Source organism: Oncorhynchus kisutch, linkage group LG24, assembly GCF_002021735.2.
Source record: "Oncorhynchus kisutch isolate 150728-3 linkage group LG24, Okis_V2, whole genome shotgun sequence".
NCBI lineage: Eukaryota > Metazoa > Chordata > Actinopteri > Salmoniformes > Salmonidae > Oncorhynchus > Oncorhynchus kisutch.
In genome coordinates, this window is record NC_034197.2 from 32582607 (window position 1) to 32602147 (window position 19541).

Consider the following 19541-nt stretch of genomic DNA (forward strand, 5'->3'; position numbering starts at 1 on the left):
CAGTGGGGTGAAAAGACAGAAAAGGAAATGAGAAAGAATGTGAGTTCATGTTGTCTTGTAACAGTGATGTAATATGAACTACTAAATAAGTCCCTTCTGACCTCTTTTCATCCCTCTTCTCTTTCATTTATCCTTTCCCTCCCTTCCCCTCTCCTGACCCTCTTACCTCTGTTACCATGGAGGAGGTCGATGAAAAAGCAGGGGTGATGCAGCATATCGCCACGACAACCTCACGACGCAGCGAGCCCGCCATAGATTTGGGCGGTAGCATGTCCATGACCCCCGTGACAAAGCCCTCCACCCCAACAAACTGAGAAAGAGAGATTACTCTGATATTCTGCTACCATACTTTGATATTCTGTCATGTCATAATCATGATTATAATATATTGGATAATATTTTATTTTCTGATACTCTAATAACAGTTACTTCTATAGCAGCACTGTTTGCATCCTTGAATGGTCATGGGGGGAGAGATAGAGAGAGGAGAGATGGAGAAAGAGAAGGAGAGAGAGAGAGATAGAGGAGAGATGGAGAAAGAGAGGAGAGATAGAGAGAGGAGCAGTGTATGAACAGAGAGGTGAGTTAGAGAGAGAGAGGAGCAGTGTATGAACAGAGAGGTGAGTTAGAGAGAGAGAGGAGCAGTGTATGAACAGAGAGGTGAGTTAGAGAGAGAGAGGAGCAGTGTATGAACAGAGAGGTGAGTTAGAGAGAGAGAGATAGAGAGGAGCAGTGTATGAACAGAGAGGTGAGTTAGAGAGAGAGAGAGAGATAGAGAGAGGAGCAGTGTATGAACAGAGAGGTGAGTTAGAGAGAGAGAGAGAGAGAGAGGAGCAGTGTATGAACAGAGAGGTGAGTTAGAGAGAGAGAGAGATAGAGAGAGGAGCAGTGTATGAACAGAGAGGTGAGTTAGAGAGAGAGAGAGAGAGAGGAGCAGTGTATGAACAGAGAGGTGAGTTAGAGAGAGAGAGAGAGAGAGGAGCAGTGTATGAACAGAGAGGTGAGTTAGAGAGAGAGAGAGATAGAGAGAGGAGCAGTTTATGAACAGAGAGTCGACAGATGCTCTCTGTGAGGCAGACAGAGGCTCATTGACTGCCTCTGTGCTTGTGGAACAATGGCTGCAGGCCCTGGGACTAACAAAGATGGACTACTTTGATATACAACTCGACAAGTTCAAATGTCCCCACTGTGAGTGGTAAGTGGCTATGTGTGTGAACGCACAGTATGTGTCATAGAACTGCAGACATTAACTGTCAGAATCCCTGTGTGTGTGTGTGTGTGTGTGTGTGTGTGTGTGTGTGTGTGTGTGTGTGTGTGTGTGTTGTGTGTGTGTGTGTGTGTGTGTATTGTCCAATACCTGGCTATCCAGGCCCAGTACCAACAGCATGAAGAAGAAGAGCGCTGCCCAGACTGGAGCCATAGGCATCAGAGTAACAGCCTTGGGATAGGCTATGAAGGCCAGGCCTGGACCTGGAGAGAGACAGAGAGGCAGAGTTAGTCAGCACTTTCACAACACCAGATGGGGAACAGTGGATAGACGGGAAGGGAAGATGTTTTATCAGGGCACAAGCTGAAAGGGATAAGGAAGGGGTCAGGGTGAGTGCGATGAGGTCAAAGTGAGGATGAAGATATAGGGATGAATCACGGTGGGGAATTAACACCAGCCATTGGCTGGTAGATTTAGCCATTGGCTGGTAGAGTGTCTATTCTTTGAAGTCACATTGGTGGGTGGTCACAGAGTATTTGGGAACAGTTTTTTATTTTCAATTCAAAGCCAACGTGTAAAAAAAAAAGATATACTACCATTCAAAAGTTTGGGGTCACTTAGAAATGTCCTTGTTTAAAAATAAAAAGTCCATTAAAATAACATTAAATTGATCAGAAATACAGTGTAGACATTGTTAATGTTGTAAATGACTATTGTAGCTGGAAACAGCTACAGATTTTGAATGGAATATCTACATAGGCGTACAGAGGCCCTTTATCAGCAACCATCACTCCTATGTTCCAATGGCATGTTGTGTTAGCTATTCCAAGTTTATCATTTTAAAAGGCTAATTGATCATTAGAAAACCCTTTTGCAATAATGTTAGCAGAGCTGAAAACTGTTGTTCTGATTAAAGAAGCAATAAAACTGTCCTTCTTTAGACTAGTTGAGTATCTGGAGCATCAGCATTTGTGGGTTCGATTACAGGCTCAAAATGGCCAGAAACAAATAACTTTCTTCTGAAACTCATCAGTCTATTCTTTTTCTGAGAAATGAAGGCTATTCCATGCGAGAAATTGCCAAGAAACTGAAGATCATGTAGAACGCTGTGTACTACTACTGTCACAGAACAGTGCATTTCTAAGTGACCCCAAACTCTTGAATGGTAGTGGATATTTGAGTGTGCATGTGTTTTCTGTGATTTATCTTCATAATTAAAAACAAATCTGAAAAAAATGTGTCTGTTAAATGTTTTTGTGTCTGGAAAAATGTGGGCATCCACCAGCCACCTGGATGAGGTACAGGGGTAGTAGTGTTTTAGGGATCTCTATCCTTACCACTCTCAGCCACCTTGCTGATGTCGACCCCCTGCTCTGCAGCCATGAAGCCCAGCACTGAGAACACCACAAACCCTGCAAAGAAACTGGTCCCACTGTTGATCATGGCTAGAACAAACGCATCTCTGCAGAGAGAGAGAGAGAGAGAGAGAGGAGAGAGAGAGAGAGAGAGAGAGAGAGAGAGAGGAGAGAGAGAGGAGAGAGAGAGAGAGAGTGAGAGAGCTACTGATGCAGGCCTTTGGAACATCTACATTTAAAAAGTCTAATACATCCATGTAATATAGCCTACACACACACACACACACACACACACACACACGCACGCACGCACGCACGCACGCACGCACACAGACAGACAGACAGACAGACAGACAGACAGACAGACAGACAGACAGACAGACAGACATATGATTAAGTAGGCAACAACATAAAGAGAAAGTGAAACATGTAATAATAGTGAATGTGTAATAGTGAGAAGACGAGTGAGACTAGAAAAGAGAAGTATGGAACGAAAGCTGGAGGCTAAAATAGAATGAAGGACGAAGGAGAGAAAAAGAGAAATAGACATGAGGATCAGTAGGCTTTTCTCTGATAGCTGCTGTGTTGTCGGTGTAATTTGGATATCGACTCTAAAGCCACGAGAGCAAATGAGCTACTTTAAAAGACTAGGATGGCTGGAGGGCTGAAAGGGGAGTGATAGAAACAACATCCATCCAGGACAGTTAGAAGTGATACTGTACAGATCAATGCGTTGTTATCACTGTTCTTATTGATTCAAATGACGCTGCTATGACGCAGATCTGATAGGATTGGACAGGCGTAGGCAATAACAGCTACACTTCCAACTACTTCTACTTCCATTTACTCCATATTGCTATCCTGTGAAACATTAGGCTAGATCGTGAATGAGGATAGAGGGGCAACTCTTTAAAACCCATGTAAAAAAATACTGCTACTTATTTATACACTATAGTATTCATTGTCGTGTTTTTGTAGACTTTACTGTAGTATACTGAAGTATTTACAGGTATCTATAGTATAAATACTGTAGTGAAAGAAAACTATGGTATATACTATAGTAATTAATGTAGTGTTTTTGCGGCTTGTAGTATACCGTAGTATTTATTATAGTGTTGTTGCGGACTGTAAAATACTGTAGCATTTACTGTAGTGTTCTTACAAAAATTACTGTAGTATTTAATTATCTTTGACATAGAAGTGGAGGCTTTCTCCTTGAGGAAACCTATTGGAGAAATACTAAAACCTGCAGGTAGGACTGGGGTCTGAACAGATAGTTCAGAGCTACTGCTCTTTTCTATAACCTGTACTGAACACACTATGGTCTATACTTGGCATGTAGGTTTTCTCACTGATGTATAGCACAAATTGGGATATGGGGGAGGGGAATAAGCAGGGTATATGCAAATGAGGAACTGCAGTATTTACTATAGTTAAAAAAGTGTTGTTTTTGCAAACATTTTATTACAGTACTATTTACTGTAGTATTCTACGACATTCTATAGTAAGTAATACACGTATAGTATAGTATTCTACAGTATACTACAGAATTCTATAGTAAGTACTCCATAGTATTCCATAGTAAACTGTTGTATTTTTTAACGTGGGTAGAAAAATCCCTACCTTCCCTGTCCCATCCTCCCTGAGATGGATTAGCCTCCCTGTAGATAACGCTGAGTCATACTGCCAACTCTGTCCCACCAATAAGCCCCATTGTGCCCTTATTAAGAGCCAGCTATATGAGGAGTGTGTACACAACAACATGACCTGCATACTTGAGCTTTGTAGCATTGCTGTTGCTTCATGCAACAACAGTCCAAACAGTCCAAACAGCCACAGGCTGTGGCGGTAACAAATATTTGTCAGCCGGTGATTGTCAAGCAAATAACTGTCGGTCTCACGGTAATTGACCGTTAATTAACATAAACACATTTAGCATCTTCAGGCTTCCACACATAGCCTATAAGCTACTGATGCAGGCCTTTGGAACATCTACATTTTAAAAAGTCTAATAAATCCATGTAATATAGCCTACACCTTCACAATAAATGCATTATTTATTTTACACAGGTCTAAAGAAGCATGATATGAAGAAAATGTAGTCTATTACAGAAGAACAGAATAGCACACTCGGAGTTGTCCTTATGTCAGGTCCTGATCTGGCTATGCCAAATGGCTGTGGGCGACACTAGTTCATTAAGCAGACAAGATTTGCTTAGAATTCCGTGGCATTATTTTAAATGATGAAGAATACAATTGAACAAAGGTGAATAAAACATAAAGGATATGTTCTTCAAGCGATTCGACGGAGTGCGCACATGCGGCTATTCGGTGTTGAGCGGTTAACAAAGAAATAGGTATTTCTATATTAATTTAGAGTTTAGTTGTTCTACAAACGTTGAGCTATATGTTTTGATTTTTAATACATTGTAAGGCTGCATGATGAGACTCTAATGATTATTTGAAAAAAGTCCCTTGAAAGACATGAGCTCTGCTTTGCTTTTTTGGTGCAGGCTGTACACACTACATCAGTCACTCATTCACAATTTGACAAGCACTAGATAATGCCTATAATTTCACAGCGGCATCCCCTTTGTGTGTCCGTAATGCACCCTAAAAAAATGCCCGTTGTGCCCTCCTCCCTGAGTGCTGCGTACTCTATCACGTGATCGGGTCTTTCTCACAGGCTACAAGTGAAGACAGGCACATCGGTGATGCAACTGCTTGTGTCCTTATCCAATTCAGAGGTGCTTATTGAAGATATTGGAAGAACTGTCCACTTGTACTTTTCATCAGCCAACAAGATGAGTAGGCTTAACGATCAGCAAAAGCACTAGCCTATGTCAATCTACTATCTCCCATAGAACAAAAGTTGACCTATTCTATTCTGAGTGAGAAATAAATATTCCAAACAGTCTGGGACAGTTGTGGGATGCGATAGATCCCAAATTAATACAACCACTAGCATCCCCAAAAACATTTTTACGGAATGTGGTTGACGCAACAGATCAGAATGTTTAGCTTAAAATGTTGATAAACTATTAGGGTATTTCTTCACATTATAAGCGCAGCAATGTTCCATTAGCAGAAAACACCATAATCAAAAGTGACCATAAATGCAATTATGCATGTAATGGTTTTATTATAAAAGGTGCATTTCTATGGTGAAAATTATTTCCCCAAAATTGAAACTCACATGCTGCTTATGTATGTCAGTTATGCTCTACACCCCTTGTAAAGCGGATTATTGTTCTCAATATTAAGACGTTATTAGGCCACTTTAGTTGTGATACAAACCTTATTAAAACATAGGCCCATGGGCTAGGCTACATGCGGTATGTGACTATGACTAGAAAAAGTCACAAAAAAGGGCATTGTTTCTTATTCTGGGCATTATTCACAAGTGATAATATATAATTCACAAGTGATAGGCTAATATTGTCACCCATCAGACTATTCTTGATTTAATCTTGTCTTTACATATACTAAATAATATACAGTACCAGTCAAAGGTTTGGACACACCTACTCATTCAAGGGTTTTTCTTAATTTTTTACTCTTTTCTACATTGTAGAATAATAGTGAAGACATCAAAACTATGAAATAACACATATGGAATCATGTAGTAACCAAAAAAAGTCTATTTATATTTTAGATTCTTCAAAGTAGCCACCCTTTGCCTTGATGACAGCTTTGGACACTCTTGGCATTCTCTCAACCAGCTTCACGTGGAATGCTTTTCCAACAGTCTTGAAGGAGGTCCCACATATGCTGAGCACTTGCCTGCTTTTCCTCCACTCTGCAGTCCAACTCACTCCAAACCAACTCAATTGGGTTGAGGTCAGGTGATTGTGGAGGCCAGGTCATCTGATGCAGCACTCCATCACTCTCCTTCTTGGTCAAATAGCCCTTACACAGCCTGGAGGTGTGTTTTGGGTAATTGTCCTGTTGATAGTCCCCCTAAGCACAAACCAGATGGGATGGCGTATCACTGCAGAATGCTGTGGTAGCCATACTGGTGTGCATTGAATTCTAAATAAATCACTGACAGTGTCACCAGCAAAGCACCCCCACACCATCACACCTCCTCTTCTATGCTTCACGGTGGGAATCACACATGCGAAGATCATCTGCTCACCTACTCTGCATCTCACAAATACAGGGCGGTTGGAACCAAAAATCTCAAATTTGGACTCATCAGACCAAAGGACCAATTCCCATCGGTCTAATGTCCATTGCTCATGTTTCTTGGCCCAAGCAAGTCTCTTCTTCCTATTGGTGTCCTTTAGTAGTAGTTTCTTTGCAGCAATTTACCATAAAGGCCTGATTCACACAGTCTTCTCTGAACAGTTGATGTTGAGATGTGTTACTTGAACTCTGCGAAGCATTTATTTGGGCTGCAATTTCTGAGACTGGTAACTCTAATGAACTTATCCTCTGCAGAAGAGGTAACTCTGGGTCTTTCTTTCCTGTGGCGAGGCTCATGAGATCCATGTTCTTCATAGCGCTTGATGTTTGTTTAAAAAAAAAAAAAATCTCTAAGTTCTTGACATTTTCTGGATTGACTGACCTTCATGTCTTAAAGTAATGATGGACTGTCGTTTCTCTTTACTTATTTGAGCTGTTCTTGCCATAATATGGACTTGGTCTTTTACCACATAGGGCTATCTTCTGTATACCAACCCTATCTTGTCAGCACAAAACTGATTGGCTCAAACACATTAAGAAGAAAAGAAAGGAGGATGCCCCCTGGTTTATTTTCATGCCAGCTAGGTAGGCTATACTCCTGTTGCAAATATAAGCAATGTGCTTAATATTAGGAAAGTTGAGAAATAAATATAGTAGGCCTAGCCTATTGAAAGCTGATGGGACCCTCCTCTTTTTAGTAGAGGCCATCACTCTGTTTTCTTGCGGAATTGCATAGCCTATTGAAATGTTGCGCAACATGAGCTCATGGGCTCTCATGAAGTGCTTGATTAGGTTTTCAAATACATTTACATTGATGTCAGAGTGATTAGAGGGACAACAGAGTGCTGAGTACCAGGCAGTTAGCAAGTTTGGTAGACTACTAACGACCTGCATCAGAGCTTGGAGAAGCCTAATTACCGTGACTTAACGGTCACATGGTTTTTGACTGCCTTCATGACCTTCGTGATCGCCGGTGTAGTGGTAATACGGTCACCGTAACATCCCTAATCAGGATGCATTTGGAATCATCATCAGAGGCCCAGATAATAGTTCATGGCTACTGTACGTTGAGAGTGATTTGTGGACAGATAGCACAACAGTGATACATGGATGAAGCGTGAAGTGTTAATTCAAGACAACCATTGAGAAACAAGTTAATGAGATCCTATAAAACTGTGAGGACAGGAGGTGGACGTGCTGATTGGTGGACAGGAGGTGAATGTGCTGATTGGTCCCTGACGATGAAGCATTGTTTTATAGAAAGAAGTCATTGAAAGGCTACTCCTGAATGGACATTCCATAAATTCCCGCTAAGGCTTAACATTAGTATCGAGACTTGGTATCTATTAAAAAGCGTCCATATTATTGGCAACGTCCAGAAAACTGCAATTTTAGGAAGTTGGGTTTGTTTACATTTCTGAGTCAGTCTATGCTAAACACTCAGCCAGTCAACCCAGAGCTGCTGCAGCAGTGGGACTAGTGAGGCAGCTGACTCACTCGGATTATTAGATGTTATACTCAGACACACTTGGGAGAATAATGGACGTTCAAGACAATGCTTTTTTTCTCTCTTACATTTTATCCAACTAAGAATAAAGATGCATAACCAATAACTAATTATCCCTGCAGTTTTTTGGGGGAGATCCAATTTGTGGTCATGTTTGGTAGCAGTGGTTGATGGGTTTTATGGTCTAACTGTGCTTTTTTGTCATACTTACTGGTAGCAGTTGTTGTGGAAGCGGTTGTAGCTGCCAAGGGCAGTTAAAGCACCCAGACCAATGGCATAGGAGAAGAAGATCTGAGTGCCAGCATCGATCCACACCTAGGAACATAACATGAATATTTATGTTAAAACAATCCTTGCATATCCCTGTGCAACACATGCTGTCTGTACTGTACACACCATACCTGGGCTTCCCAGAGTTTGGACCAGTCTGGTTTCAGATAGTACACAATCCCATCCAGCGCTCCAGGTAAGGTTACACCATGGGCCAACAGAACCACCAGGACCAGGTAAGGAAACAGAGCTGTGAAGTACACTACCTACAGGGAAGGAAACAGAGCTGTGAAGTACACTACCTACAGGGAAGGAAACAGAGCTGTGAAGTACACTACCTACAGGGAAGGAAACAGAGCTGTGAAGTACACTACCTACAGGGAAGGGAACAGAGCTGTGAAGTACACTACCTACAGGGAAGGAAACAGAGCTGTGAAGTACACTACCTACAGGGAAGGAAACAGAGCTGTGAAGTACACTACCTACAGGGAAGGGAACAGAGCTGTGAAGTACACTACCTACAGGGAAGGAAACAGAGCTGTGAAGTACACTACCTACAAGGAAGGGAACAGAGCTGTGAAGTACACTACCTACAGGGAAGGAAACAGAGCTGTGAAGTACACTACCTACAGGGAAGGGAACAGAGCTGTGAAGTACACTACCTACAGGGAAGGAAACAGAGCTGTGAAGTACACTACCTACAGGGAAGGGAACAGAGCTGTGAAGTACACTACCTACAGGGAAGGGAACAGAGCTGTGAATTACACTACCTACAGGGAAGGGAACAGAGCTGTGAAGTACACTACCTATAGGGAAGGGAACAGAGCTGTGAAGTACACTACCTACAGGGAAGGGAACAGAGCTGTGAAGTACACTACCTACAGGGAAGGGAACAGAGCTGTGAAGTACACTACCTACAGGGAAGGAAACAGAGCTGTGAAGTACACTACCTACAGGGAAGGGAACAGAGCTGTGAAGTACACTACCTACAGGGAAGGGAACAGAGCTGTGAAGTACACTATCTACAGGGAAGGGAACAGAGCTGTGAAGTACACTACCTACAGGGAAGGGAACAGAGATGTGAACTGACAGCTCGTGTTTCCTCCCACACTAGTTTATTACTTGACTTACAGACCTTATAGTATATCAATTGGTTGTTTCAAACCACCTAAAACCAACTTAGGCATAAAAGATGGTAATAAGAGCTAGAGTAGGGTCTCCACACTGGTGGGTGTGATGACATGACGTAACGTCCTCAAACAAGTGTGTGAACGTCTACAGTGCATTCGGAAAGAATTCAGACCCCTTGACTTTTTCCACATTTTGTTACATTACAGCCTTATTAAAAAAAAATTTCTCATCAATCAACACACAATACCCCATTTACATAAGTATTCAGACCCTTTACTCAGTACTTTGTTGAAGCACCTTTGGCAGAGATTACAGCCTCAAGTCTTGGGTAAGAAGCTACAAGCTTGGCACACCTGTATTTGGTGAGTTTCTCCCATTCTTCTCTGCAGATCCTCTCAAGCTCTGTCAAGTTGGATGGGGAGCATCACTGCACAGCTACTTTCAGGTCTCTCCAGAGATGTTTGATCGAGTTCAAGTCCGGGCTCTGGCTGGGCCATTCAATGAGATTCAAAAACTTGACCCAAAGCCACTCTTGTGTTTTCTTGGCTGTGTGCTTAGGGTCCTTGTCCTGTTGGAAGGTGAACCTTCACCCCAGTCTTCACCCCACCCCAGTCCTTCACCCCACCCCAGTCCTTCACCCCAGTCTTCACCCCAGTCTACTCTCTTCTTAGAGCTGGGCGGCCAGCTCTAAGCAGATTCTTGGTGGTTCCAAACTTCTTCCATATCAGAATGATGGAGGCCACTGTGTTCTTGGGGATCTTCAATTGCTGCAGAAATTTTTTGGTACCCTTCCCCAGACCTGTGCCTTGACACAATCTTGTTTCGGAGCTCTACGAACAATTCCTTTGACATCATGGTTTTGCTATGACATGCACTGTCAACTGTGGGACCATATAGACAGATGTCTGCCTTTCCAAATCATGTGCAATCAATTGAATTTACTACAGGTGGACTCCAATCTAGTTGTAGAACAATCTCAAGGATGATCAATGGAAACAGGATGCACCTGAGCTCAATTTTGAGTCCCATAGCAAAGGGTCTGAATACTTATGTAAGTAAGATATATGTTTCATAGACTTGCAAGAATTTAAAAAAAAATCTTTTTTTTTTTTTCATTTTGTCACTATGGGGTATTGTGCGTAGATTTTTTGGTATTTAATCCATTTGAGAATAAGGCTGTAACGTAACGAACTGTGTAAAAAGGAATCTGAATACTTTCCGAAAGCACTGTAAAAAAATTCACAACAGCCATTCATTATTTCATAATTTCATTTAAATCAAATCAAATCAAGTTTTATTGGTCACATTCACATGGTTAGCAGATGTTAATGCGAGTGTAGCGAAATGCTTGTGCTTCTAGTTCTGACCGTGCAGTAATATCTAACAAATAATCTAACAATTTCACAACTACCTTATACACACATAAGTGTAAAGGAATGATGAATAATACGTACAAATAAATATATGGATGAGCGATGGCCGAACGGCATAGACAAGATGCAGTAGATGGTATAGAGTACAGTATATACAGTACATATGAGATGAGTAATGTAGGATATGTAAACATTATATAAAGTGCCATTGTTTAAGTGACAAGTGATACATATATTACATCCAAATGTGATTTATAAAAGTGGCTAGAGATTGAGTCTGTATGTTGGAGGAAGCCACTCAATGTTAGTGATGGCTGCTTAACAGTCTGATGACCTTGAGATAGAAGCTGTTTTTCAGTCTCTCGGTCCCTGCTTTGGTGCACCTGTAGTGACCTAGCCTTCTGGATGATAGCGGGGTGAACAGGCAGTGGCTTGGGTGGTTGTTGTCCTTGATGATCTTTATGGACTCCCTGTGACATCGGGTGGTGTAGGTGTCCTGGAGGGCAGGTAGTTTGCCTCCGGTGATGCGTTGTACAGACCTCACTACCCTCTGGAGAGCCTTACGGTTGTGGGCGGAGCAGTTGCCGTACCAGACGGTGATACAGCCCGACAGGAAGCTCTCGAATGTGCATCTGTAAAAGTTTGTGAGTGTTTTTGGTGACAAGCCAAATTTCTTCAGCCTCCTGAGGTTGAAGAGGCGCTGTTGCGCCTTCTTCACCACGCTGTCTGTGTGGGTGGAGCGTTGGACTAGTACCCGAAATGTTGCAAGTTCGAATCCCTGAGCTGACAAGGTACAAATCTGTCGTTCTGCACCTGAACAGGCAGTTAACCCACTGTTCCTAGGCTGTCATTAAAAATAAGAATTTGTTCTTAACTGACTTGCCTAGTTAAATAAAGGTCAAATATTTGATTTATTAAAAAATTCAGTTTGTCCGTGATATGTGTACCCCGAGGAACTTAAAACTTTCCACCTTCTCCACTACTGTCCCGTTTCCTGAAGTCCACGATCATCTCCTTTGTTTTGTTGACGTTGAATGTGAGGTTATTTTCCTGACACCACACTCTGAGGGGCCTCACCTCCTCCATGTAGATCGTCTTGTCGTTGTTGGTAATCAAGCCTACCACTGTAGTGTCGTCTGCAAACTTGATGATTGAGTTGGAGGCATGGCCACAAAGTCATGGTTGAACAGGGAGTACAGGAGAGGGCTGAGAACACACCCTTGTGGGGCCCCAGTGTTGAGGATCAGCGGGGTGGCCCGTCAGGAAGTCGAGGACCCAGTTGCACAGGGCGGGGTCAAGACCCAGGGTCTTGAGCTTAATGATGGGTTTGGAGGGTACTATGGTGTTAAATGCTGAGCTGTAATTGATGAACAGCATTCTTACATAGGTATTCCTCTTGTCCAGATGGGTTAGGGCAGTGTGCAGTGTGGTTGCGATTGTGTCTGTGGACCTATTGGGGCTGTAAGCAAATTGGAGTGGGTCTAGGGTGTCAGGTAGGGTGGAGGTGATATGGTCCTTGACTAGTCTCCCGAAGCACTTCATGATGACGGAAGTGAGTGATACGGGGCGATAGTCGTTTAGCTCAGTTACCTTAGCTTTCTTGGGAATAGGAACTATGGTGGCCCTCTTGAAGCATGTGGGAACTGCAGACTGGGATAGGGATTGATTGAATATGTCCGTAAACATAAAAGCCAGCTGGTCTGCGCATGCTCTGAGGATGCGGCTAGGGATGCTGTTTGGGCCAGCAGCCTTGCGAGGGTTAACACGTTTAAATGTTTTACTCATGTTGGCTGCGGTGATGGAGAGCTCGCAGGTTTTGGTAGCGGGCCGTGTCAGTGGCACTGTATTGTCCTCAAAGCGAGCAAAAAAGTTGTTTAGTTTGTCTGGGAGCAAGACATTGGTGTCTGCGACGGGCTGGTTTTCTTTTTGTAGTCCGTGATTGACTGTAGACCCTGCCACATACGTCTCGTGTCTGAGCCGTTGAATTGCGGCTCTACTTTGTCTCTATACTGACGCTTAGCTTGTTTGATTGCCTTGCGGAGGAAATAGCTATACTGCTTGTTTTCTGGTCATGTTTCCGGTTGCCTTGCCAAGATTAAAAGCAGTGGTTCGCGATTTCAGTTTTGCAAAATGCTGCCATCAATCCACGGTTTCTGGTTGGGGAAGGATTTAATAAGTCACCGTGGGTACCACATCCCCGATGCACTTGTTAATAAACTCGGTCACCGAATCAGCGTATACATCAATGTTATTGTCCGATGCTATCTGGAACATATCCCAGTCCACGTGATTGAAGCAATCTTGAAGCGTGGAATCAGATTGGTTGGACCAGCGTTGAACAGACCTGAGCACGGGTGTTTCCTGTTTAAGTTTCTGTCTATAGGCTGGGAGCAACAAAATGGAGTTGTTTTGGTCAGATATGCCAAAAGGAGGGCGGGGGGGGGGCTTTGTATGCGTCGTGGAAATTAGAGTAGCAATGATACAGAATGCTGCCAGCCGGGTCGCACATTCAATATGCTGACAAAATTTAGGGAGCCTTGTTTTCAGATTAGCCTTGTTAAAATCCCCAGCTACAATAAATGCACCCTAAGGATATATGTGGTTTCCAGTTTACATAGAGTCCAATGAAGTTCTTTCAGGGCCGTCGAGGTGTCTGCTTGGGGGGGGGGGGGGGATATACACGGTTGTGATTATAATCGAAGAGAATTCTCTTGGTAGGTAATGCGGTCGGCATTTGATCGTAAGGAATTCTAGGTCAGGTGAACAAAAGGACTTGAGTTCCTGTATGTTGTTATAATCACACCATGACTCGTTAATCATAAGGCATACACCCCCGCCCTTCTTCTTACCAGAGAGGTGTTTGTTTCTGTCGGAGCGATGTGTGAAGAAACCGGGTGGCTGTACTGACTCTGATAACATATCCCGAGTGAGCCATGTTTCCGTGAAACAGAGAATGTTACAATCTCTGATGTCTCTCTGGAAGGCAACCCTTGCTCAAATTTCATCTACCTTGTTGTTAAGAGACTGGATATTGGCGAGTAATATACTTGGGAGCGGTGGGCGGTGTGCCCGTCTATGGAGCCTGACCAGAAGACCGCTCCGTCATTTTGGGTCGCCTACTGGTAACAGATCCACTGTCCTGGGTGGTGGTCCAAACAGAGGATCCGCTTTGGGAAAGTCGTATTCCTGGTCGTAATGTTGGTAAGTTGACGTTGCTCTTATATCCAAGAGTTCCTCCCAGCTGTATGTAATAAAACTTAAGATTTCCTGGGGTAACAGTGTAAGTGTATAATACGTAAAAAATAAACTACTGCATAATTTCCTAAGAACGCGAAGCGAGGCGTCCATCTCTGTCGGGGCCAAACACTCCAACAAAACCAACAAAACAGAGAACACAGATTTTCCAGAGGCGGCGACATAGGTAACAATAGCATAGGAGAAGAAGATCTGAGGGTCAGAGTCAATCCACAGCAACACCACATGAACACACACACACGCATCCAACACCACACACAGATTCATCTGACACAACATTAGGAACACAACATGAACACCAACATGTACGCACAGTCAAATAATACCTCCCAGGATATATGGCGAAAAACCCATGGCTCTGTTCTACTTCACAGCTCTGTTCTCTTCCCTGAAGCACATACGCAGATTTTGGATTTTGCTGAGAAAGCAACTTCCCGGTATCCTTTGCTAATCTTGTGTTAGAGCCTCCTAACCGTATTTAATAAAGTTGGGGGGGAAAAGGAACATATTTGCCTTGATCTGCAGGGACCCCCCTACCCGCCCCTCAAATGCACACAGAGGGGAAAGTTACTAATCGGCTTAAGTGGCCGGCTCAATTACCCTCCTTTTTTGCACCCTGCTCTATGAGCTTTGGCTATTTCTGTGGAACACATAAGCACGTTTGCATACCTACATAGACACACAATTATATGTAAAGATACATAAAACAACAGAAACAAACCCGCCTACACACATGCACATTATTCCCAAACACAGCCTCTCCTACTAGATATTTGTTTCAAAGCTACATCAAGTTGAGACTGTTGGTGTTTTTCAATATTTTGAAGCATGCATTGATGCAAGCTTCAATGGAAAGTATTTATAGAAAGTACTTGCACATTTATTGAAATCAATGGTGGCTATTACTATTTGAGCTGAATCGGGAGAAAATAAACTCCAATGTCGGAATGAAATGTTGCCCATTTACATCTGATACGTTGCCTGTGGTAATTTCGGCATATTTATCTGCCTACAATACCCACTGTAGTGTGCGTAGATCGCAAGCCCATAGTGAGTTAATAGGGCTAACTGGCTTGCTACTACTGTTAGCTAGATAGATAGCCATAACGAATTGTTAGCTAGCTAGCTATCCACGAAGAACGTACATCTTGTCCTGGCTGGAAGAGGGTTCAGTGAATGGGAAAAACAGAAATATCTTATTAAGTCATATAGGGCTAACTCGCCAGCCACAAATAATTGGTAGCTAGCGACCCACCAAAAATGGATTTCTACCTTGAATAACATTAGTTTTAGGTAATTTATGCCCTTTTAACTAGCTGGATAGCTAGATTATTACGATTCACATATAGTTGATAATTAGGAATTAAAATGTTTGCTTTGTGTATACAATGCATTCAGACCCATTGACTTTTTCCACATTTTGCGTATTTTTGATTTGGTTATGGATTAAATAAAACATTGTCTTTATCAATCTACACTTATCAATACCCCATAATGACTGTTACGGTTTTCTTCTGTCGAAGGAGAGTCGGACCAAAATGCAGCGTGGTTAATACGATACAGCTTTAATAAAGATGAAACACGATAATACAAAAACAAGAAACGGGACGTGAAAACCTATACAGCCTATCTGGTGACAATAAACACAGAGACAGGAACAATCACCCACGAAACACTCAAAGAATATGGCTGCCTAAATATGGTTCCCAATCAGAGACAACGAGAATCACCTGCCTCTGATTGAGAACCGCCTCAGGCAACCATAGACTATGCTATAAAACCCCACTAAGCCACAATCCCAAACCCTACGAAAAAACCCCGTACATAAACACAACACAAAATAACCCATGTCACACCCTGGCCTGACCAAATAAAGAAAGAAAACACAAATACTAAGACCAGGGCGTGACAATGACAAAGCAAACAGATTTTTTGATATTCTTGCAAATGTATTAAAAGTAAAAAACAGAAATACCTTATTTACATAAGTATTCAGACCCTTTGCTATGAGACTCGAAATTGAGCCCAGCTGCATCCTGTTTCCATTGATCATCCTTGAGATGTTTCTACAACATGATTGGAGTCCACCTGTGGTATATTCAATTGACTGAACATGATTTAGAAAGGCAAACACCTTTCTACATAAGGTGTTTGCAGTTGACAGTGCATGTCAGAGGCAAAAACCAAGCCATGAGGTCGAAGGAATTGTCCGTAGAGCTCCGAGACAGGATTGTGTTGAGGTACCGATCTAGAGAAGTGTACAAAAAATTCTGCAGCATTGAAGGTCCCCAAGAACACAGTGGCCTCCATCATTTTTTAATGGAAGAAGTTTCTAATCACCAAGACTCTTCCTAAAGCTGGCCGCCCGTCCAAACTGAGAAATTGGGGGGAGAAGGGGAGGTGACCAAGAACCCGATGGTCACTCTGACAGAGCTCCAGAGTTCCTCTGTGGAGATGGGAGAACCTTTCAGAAGGACAACCATCTCTTCAGCACTCCACCAATCAGGCCTTTATGGTAGAGTGGCCAGACGGAAGCCACTCCTCAGTAAAAGACACATGACAGCCTGCTTGGAGTTTGCCAAAAGGCACCTAAAGGACTCTCAGACCATGAGAAACAAGATTATCTGGTCTGATGCAACCAAGATTGAACTCTTTAGCCTGAATGCCAAGCGTCATGTCTCGAGGAAACCTGGCACCATCCTTAAGGTGAAGCCTGGTGGTGGCAGCATCATGCTTCAGAGCGCTCAGGACCTCCGACTGGGGAAGAAGGTTCACCGTCCAACAGGACAAAGACCCTAAGCACACAGCCAAGACAACGCAGGGGTGGCTTCGGGACAAGTCTATGAATTTCCTTGAGTGGCTCAGCCAAGGTCCGGACTTGAACCCGATTGAACATCTCTGGAGACCTGAAAATAGCTGTGCAGCGACGCTCCCCATCCAACCTGACAGAGCTTGAGAGGATAGGCAGAGAATAACGGGAGAAACTCCCCAAATACAGGTGTGCCAAGCTTGTAGTGTCACTTGAGGCTGTAATCACTGCCAAAAGTGCTTCAACAATGTACTGAGTAAAGCATCTGAATACTTATGTAAATGTGATATTTCAGTTTTACATTTTTAATAGGTTTGCTTTGTCATTATGGGGTATTGTGTGTAGTTTTTAATCCATTCTGGAAAAAGGCTGTAACATAACAAAATAGGGAAAAAGTCAATGGGTATGAATACTTTCCAAATGCATCGTATCTTGTTTCTCTGCTATTGTTGCCATTGTCCTGGTTGGAAGACAGTTCAGTGAATGGGGAGATGCAGCGTAAGGTAATACAGTAGGGGGAGGTAATACAGTAGGGGGAGGTAATACAGTAGGGGGAGTGTGAGGTAATACAGTAGGGGGAGTGTGAGGTAATACAGTAGGGGGAGTGTGAGGTAATACAGTAGGGGGAGTGTGGGGTAATACAGTAGGGGGAGTGTGAGGTAATTCAGTAGGGGGGGTGTGAGGTAATACAGTAGGGGGAGTGTGAGGTAATTCAGTAGGGGGAGTGTGAGGTAATACAGTAGGGGGAGTGTGAGGTAATACAGTAGGGGGAGTGTGAGGTAATACAGTAGGGGGAGTGTGAGGTAATTCAGTAGGGGGAGTGTGAGGTAATACAGTAGGGGGAGTGTAAGGTAATACAGTAGGGGGAGTGTGAGGTAATACAGTAGGGGGAGTGTGAGGTAATTCAGTAGGGGGAGTGTGAGGTAATACAGTAGGGGGAGTGTAAGGTAATACAGTAGGGGGAGTGTGAGGTAATACAGTAGGGGGAGTGTGAGGTAATACAGTAGGGGGAGTGTGAGGTAATACAGTAGGGGGAGTGTAAGGTAATACAGTAGGGGGAGTGTGAGGTAATACAGTAGGGGGAGTGTGAGGTAATTCAGTAGGGGAAATGTGAATGCTTCTCAAATATAATGTTTTATGCATTCTTCACACTCTTGTCCTCACAAGAAAGTCCTCGGAGAATGCACTCAGAGCATGAGAATGTGGAGCACGGTAGTATGCATATTGAGAAACACCCTGTGTGTATGTTGCTGTGGGGACCACTAGGTAGAAGTTCATTAAAGTTGCAGTGAGAATTGAGTGTGAACTATACAAGCCAGGCATTTACGGTTCTCAACCCACACATGACAAACATAAGAGTACTTCCACACAAAGGCATCTACTAAGGCTGTGGTTCCCAAACTTTTTATAGTCCCGTACCCCTTCAAACATTCAACCTCCAGCTGCGTACCCCCTTTAACATCAGGGTCAGCGCACTCTCAAATGTTGTTTTTTACCATCATTGTAAGCCTGCCACACACACATTACACAATACATTTATACGGCTCGTGGGAAGTGTCAAAGAGCTCTTAGAGGACCAGGGCACAAATAATAATATAACAATAATCAATCATTTTGCTCTTTATTTAACCATCTTACATATAAAACCTTATTTGTCAATTGAAAATTGTGAATAACTCAAAGGTTAATGAGAAGGGTGTGCTTGAAAGAATGAACATAACTCTGCAATGTTGGGTTGTATTGGAGAGAGTCTCAGTCTTAAATCATTTTCCACACAGTCTGTGCCTGTATTTAATTTACATGCTAGTGAGGGCCGAGAATCCACTCTCACATAGGTACGTGGTTGCAAAGGGCATCAGTGTTTTAACAGTGCTATTTGCTAAGGCAGGATACTGTGCCCAATCTAGAAATCTGGCAGTGGCCTCTGATTAAATTCAATTTTCACAGAACCGCTTGTTGCAATTTCAATGAGGCTCTCTTGTTCAGATATCAGTAAGTGGACTGAAGGCAGGGCATGAAACGGATAATGAATCCAGTTGTTTGTGTCATCTGTTTAGGGAAAGTACCTGCGTAATTGCGCACCCATCTCACTCAGGTGCTTCGCTATATCACATTTGACATTGTCCGTAAGCTTGAGTTCATTCGCACACAAAAAAATCATACCATGATGGAAAGACCTGTGTGTTGTCCTTGTTAATGCAGACAGAGAAGAGCTCCAACTTCTTAATCATAGCCACAATTTTGTCCCGCACATTGAATATAGTTGAGTCCATGCAATCCTAGATTCAGAACATTCCAGCGAGAAAAAACATCACCCAGATAGGCCAGTCGTGTGAGAAACTCGTCATCATGCAAGCGGTCAGACAGGTGAAAATGATGGTCAGTAAAGAAAACTTTAAGCTCGTCTCTCGATTCAAAAAAGTGTCAATACTTTGCCCCTTGATAA

The 19541-nt window shown here is 42.9% G+C and overlaps 1 protein-coding gene across 1 annotated transcript in view; it reads right to left on the reverse strand.

The window, feature by feature from the left end:
- The window catches only part of LOC109880037 (sodium- and chloride-dependent creatine transporter 1), a 44493-nt gene that overhangs the window by 5843 nt on the left and 19109 nt on the right, over nt 1-19541 (reverse strand). Inside the window, exons 6-10 of the mRNA XM_031803489.1 lie at nt 8659-8793; nt 8469-8572; nt 2545-2669; nt 1358-1470; nt 167-310 (exon numbers count right to left, since the gene is read on the reverse strand). Coding sequence (XP_031659349.1) covers nt 167-310; nt 1358-1470; nt 2545-2669; nt 8469-8572; nt 8659-8793 — 621 coding nt within the window. The remainder of the gene's footprint in view (nt 1-166; nt 311-1357; nt 1471-2544; nt 2670-8468; nt 8573-8658; nt 8794-19541) is intronic.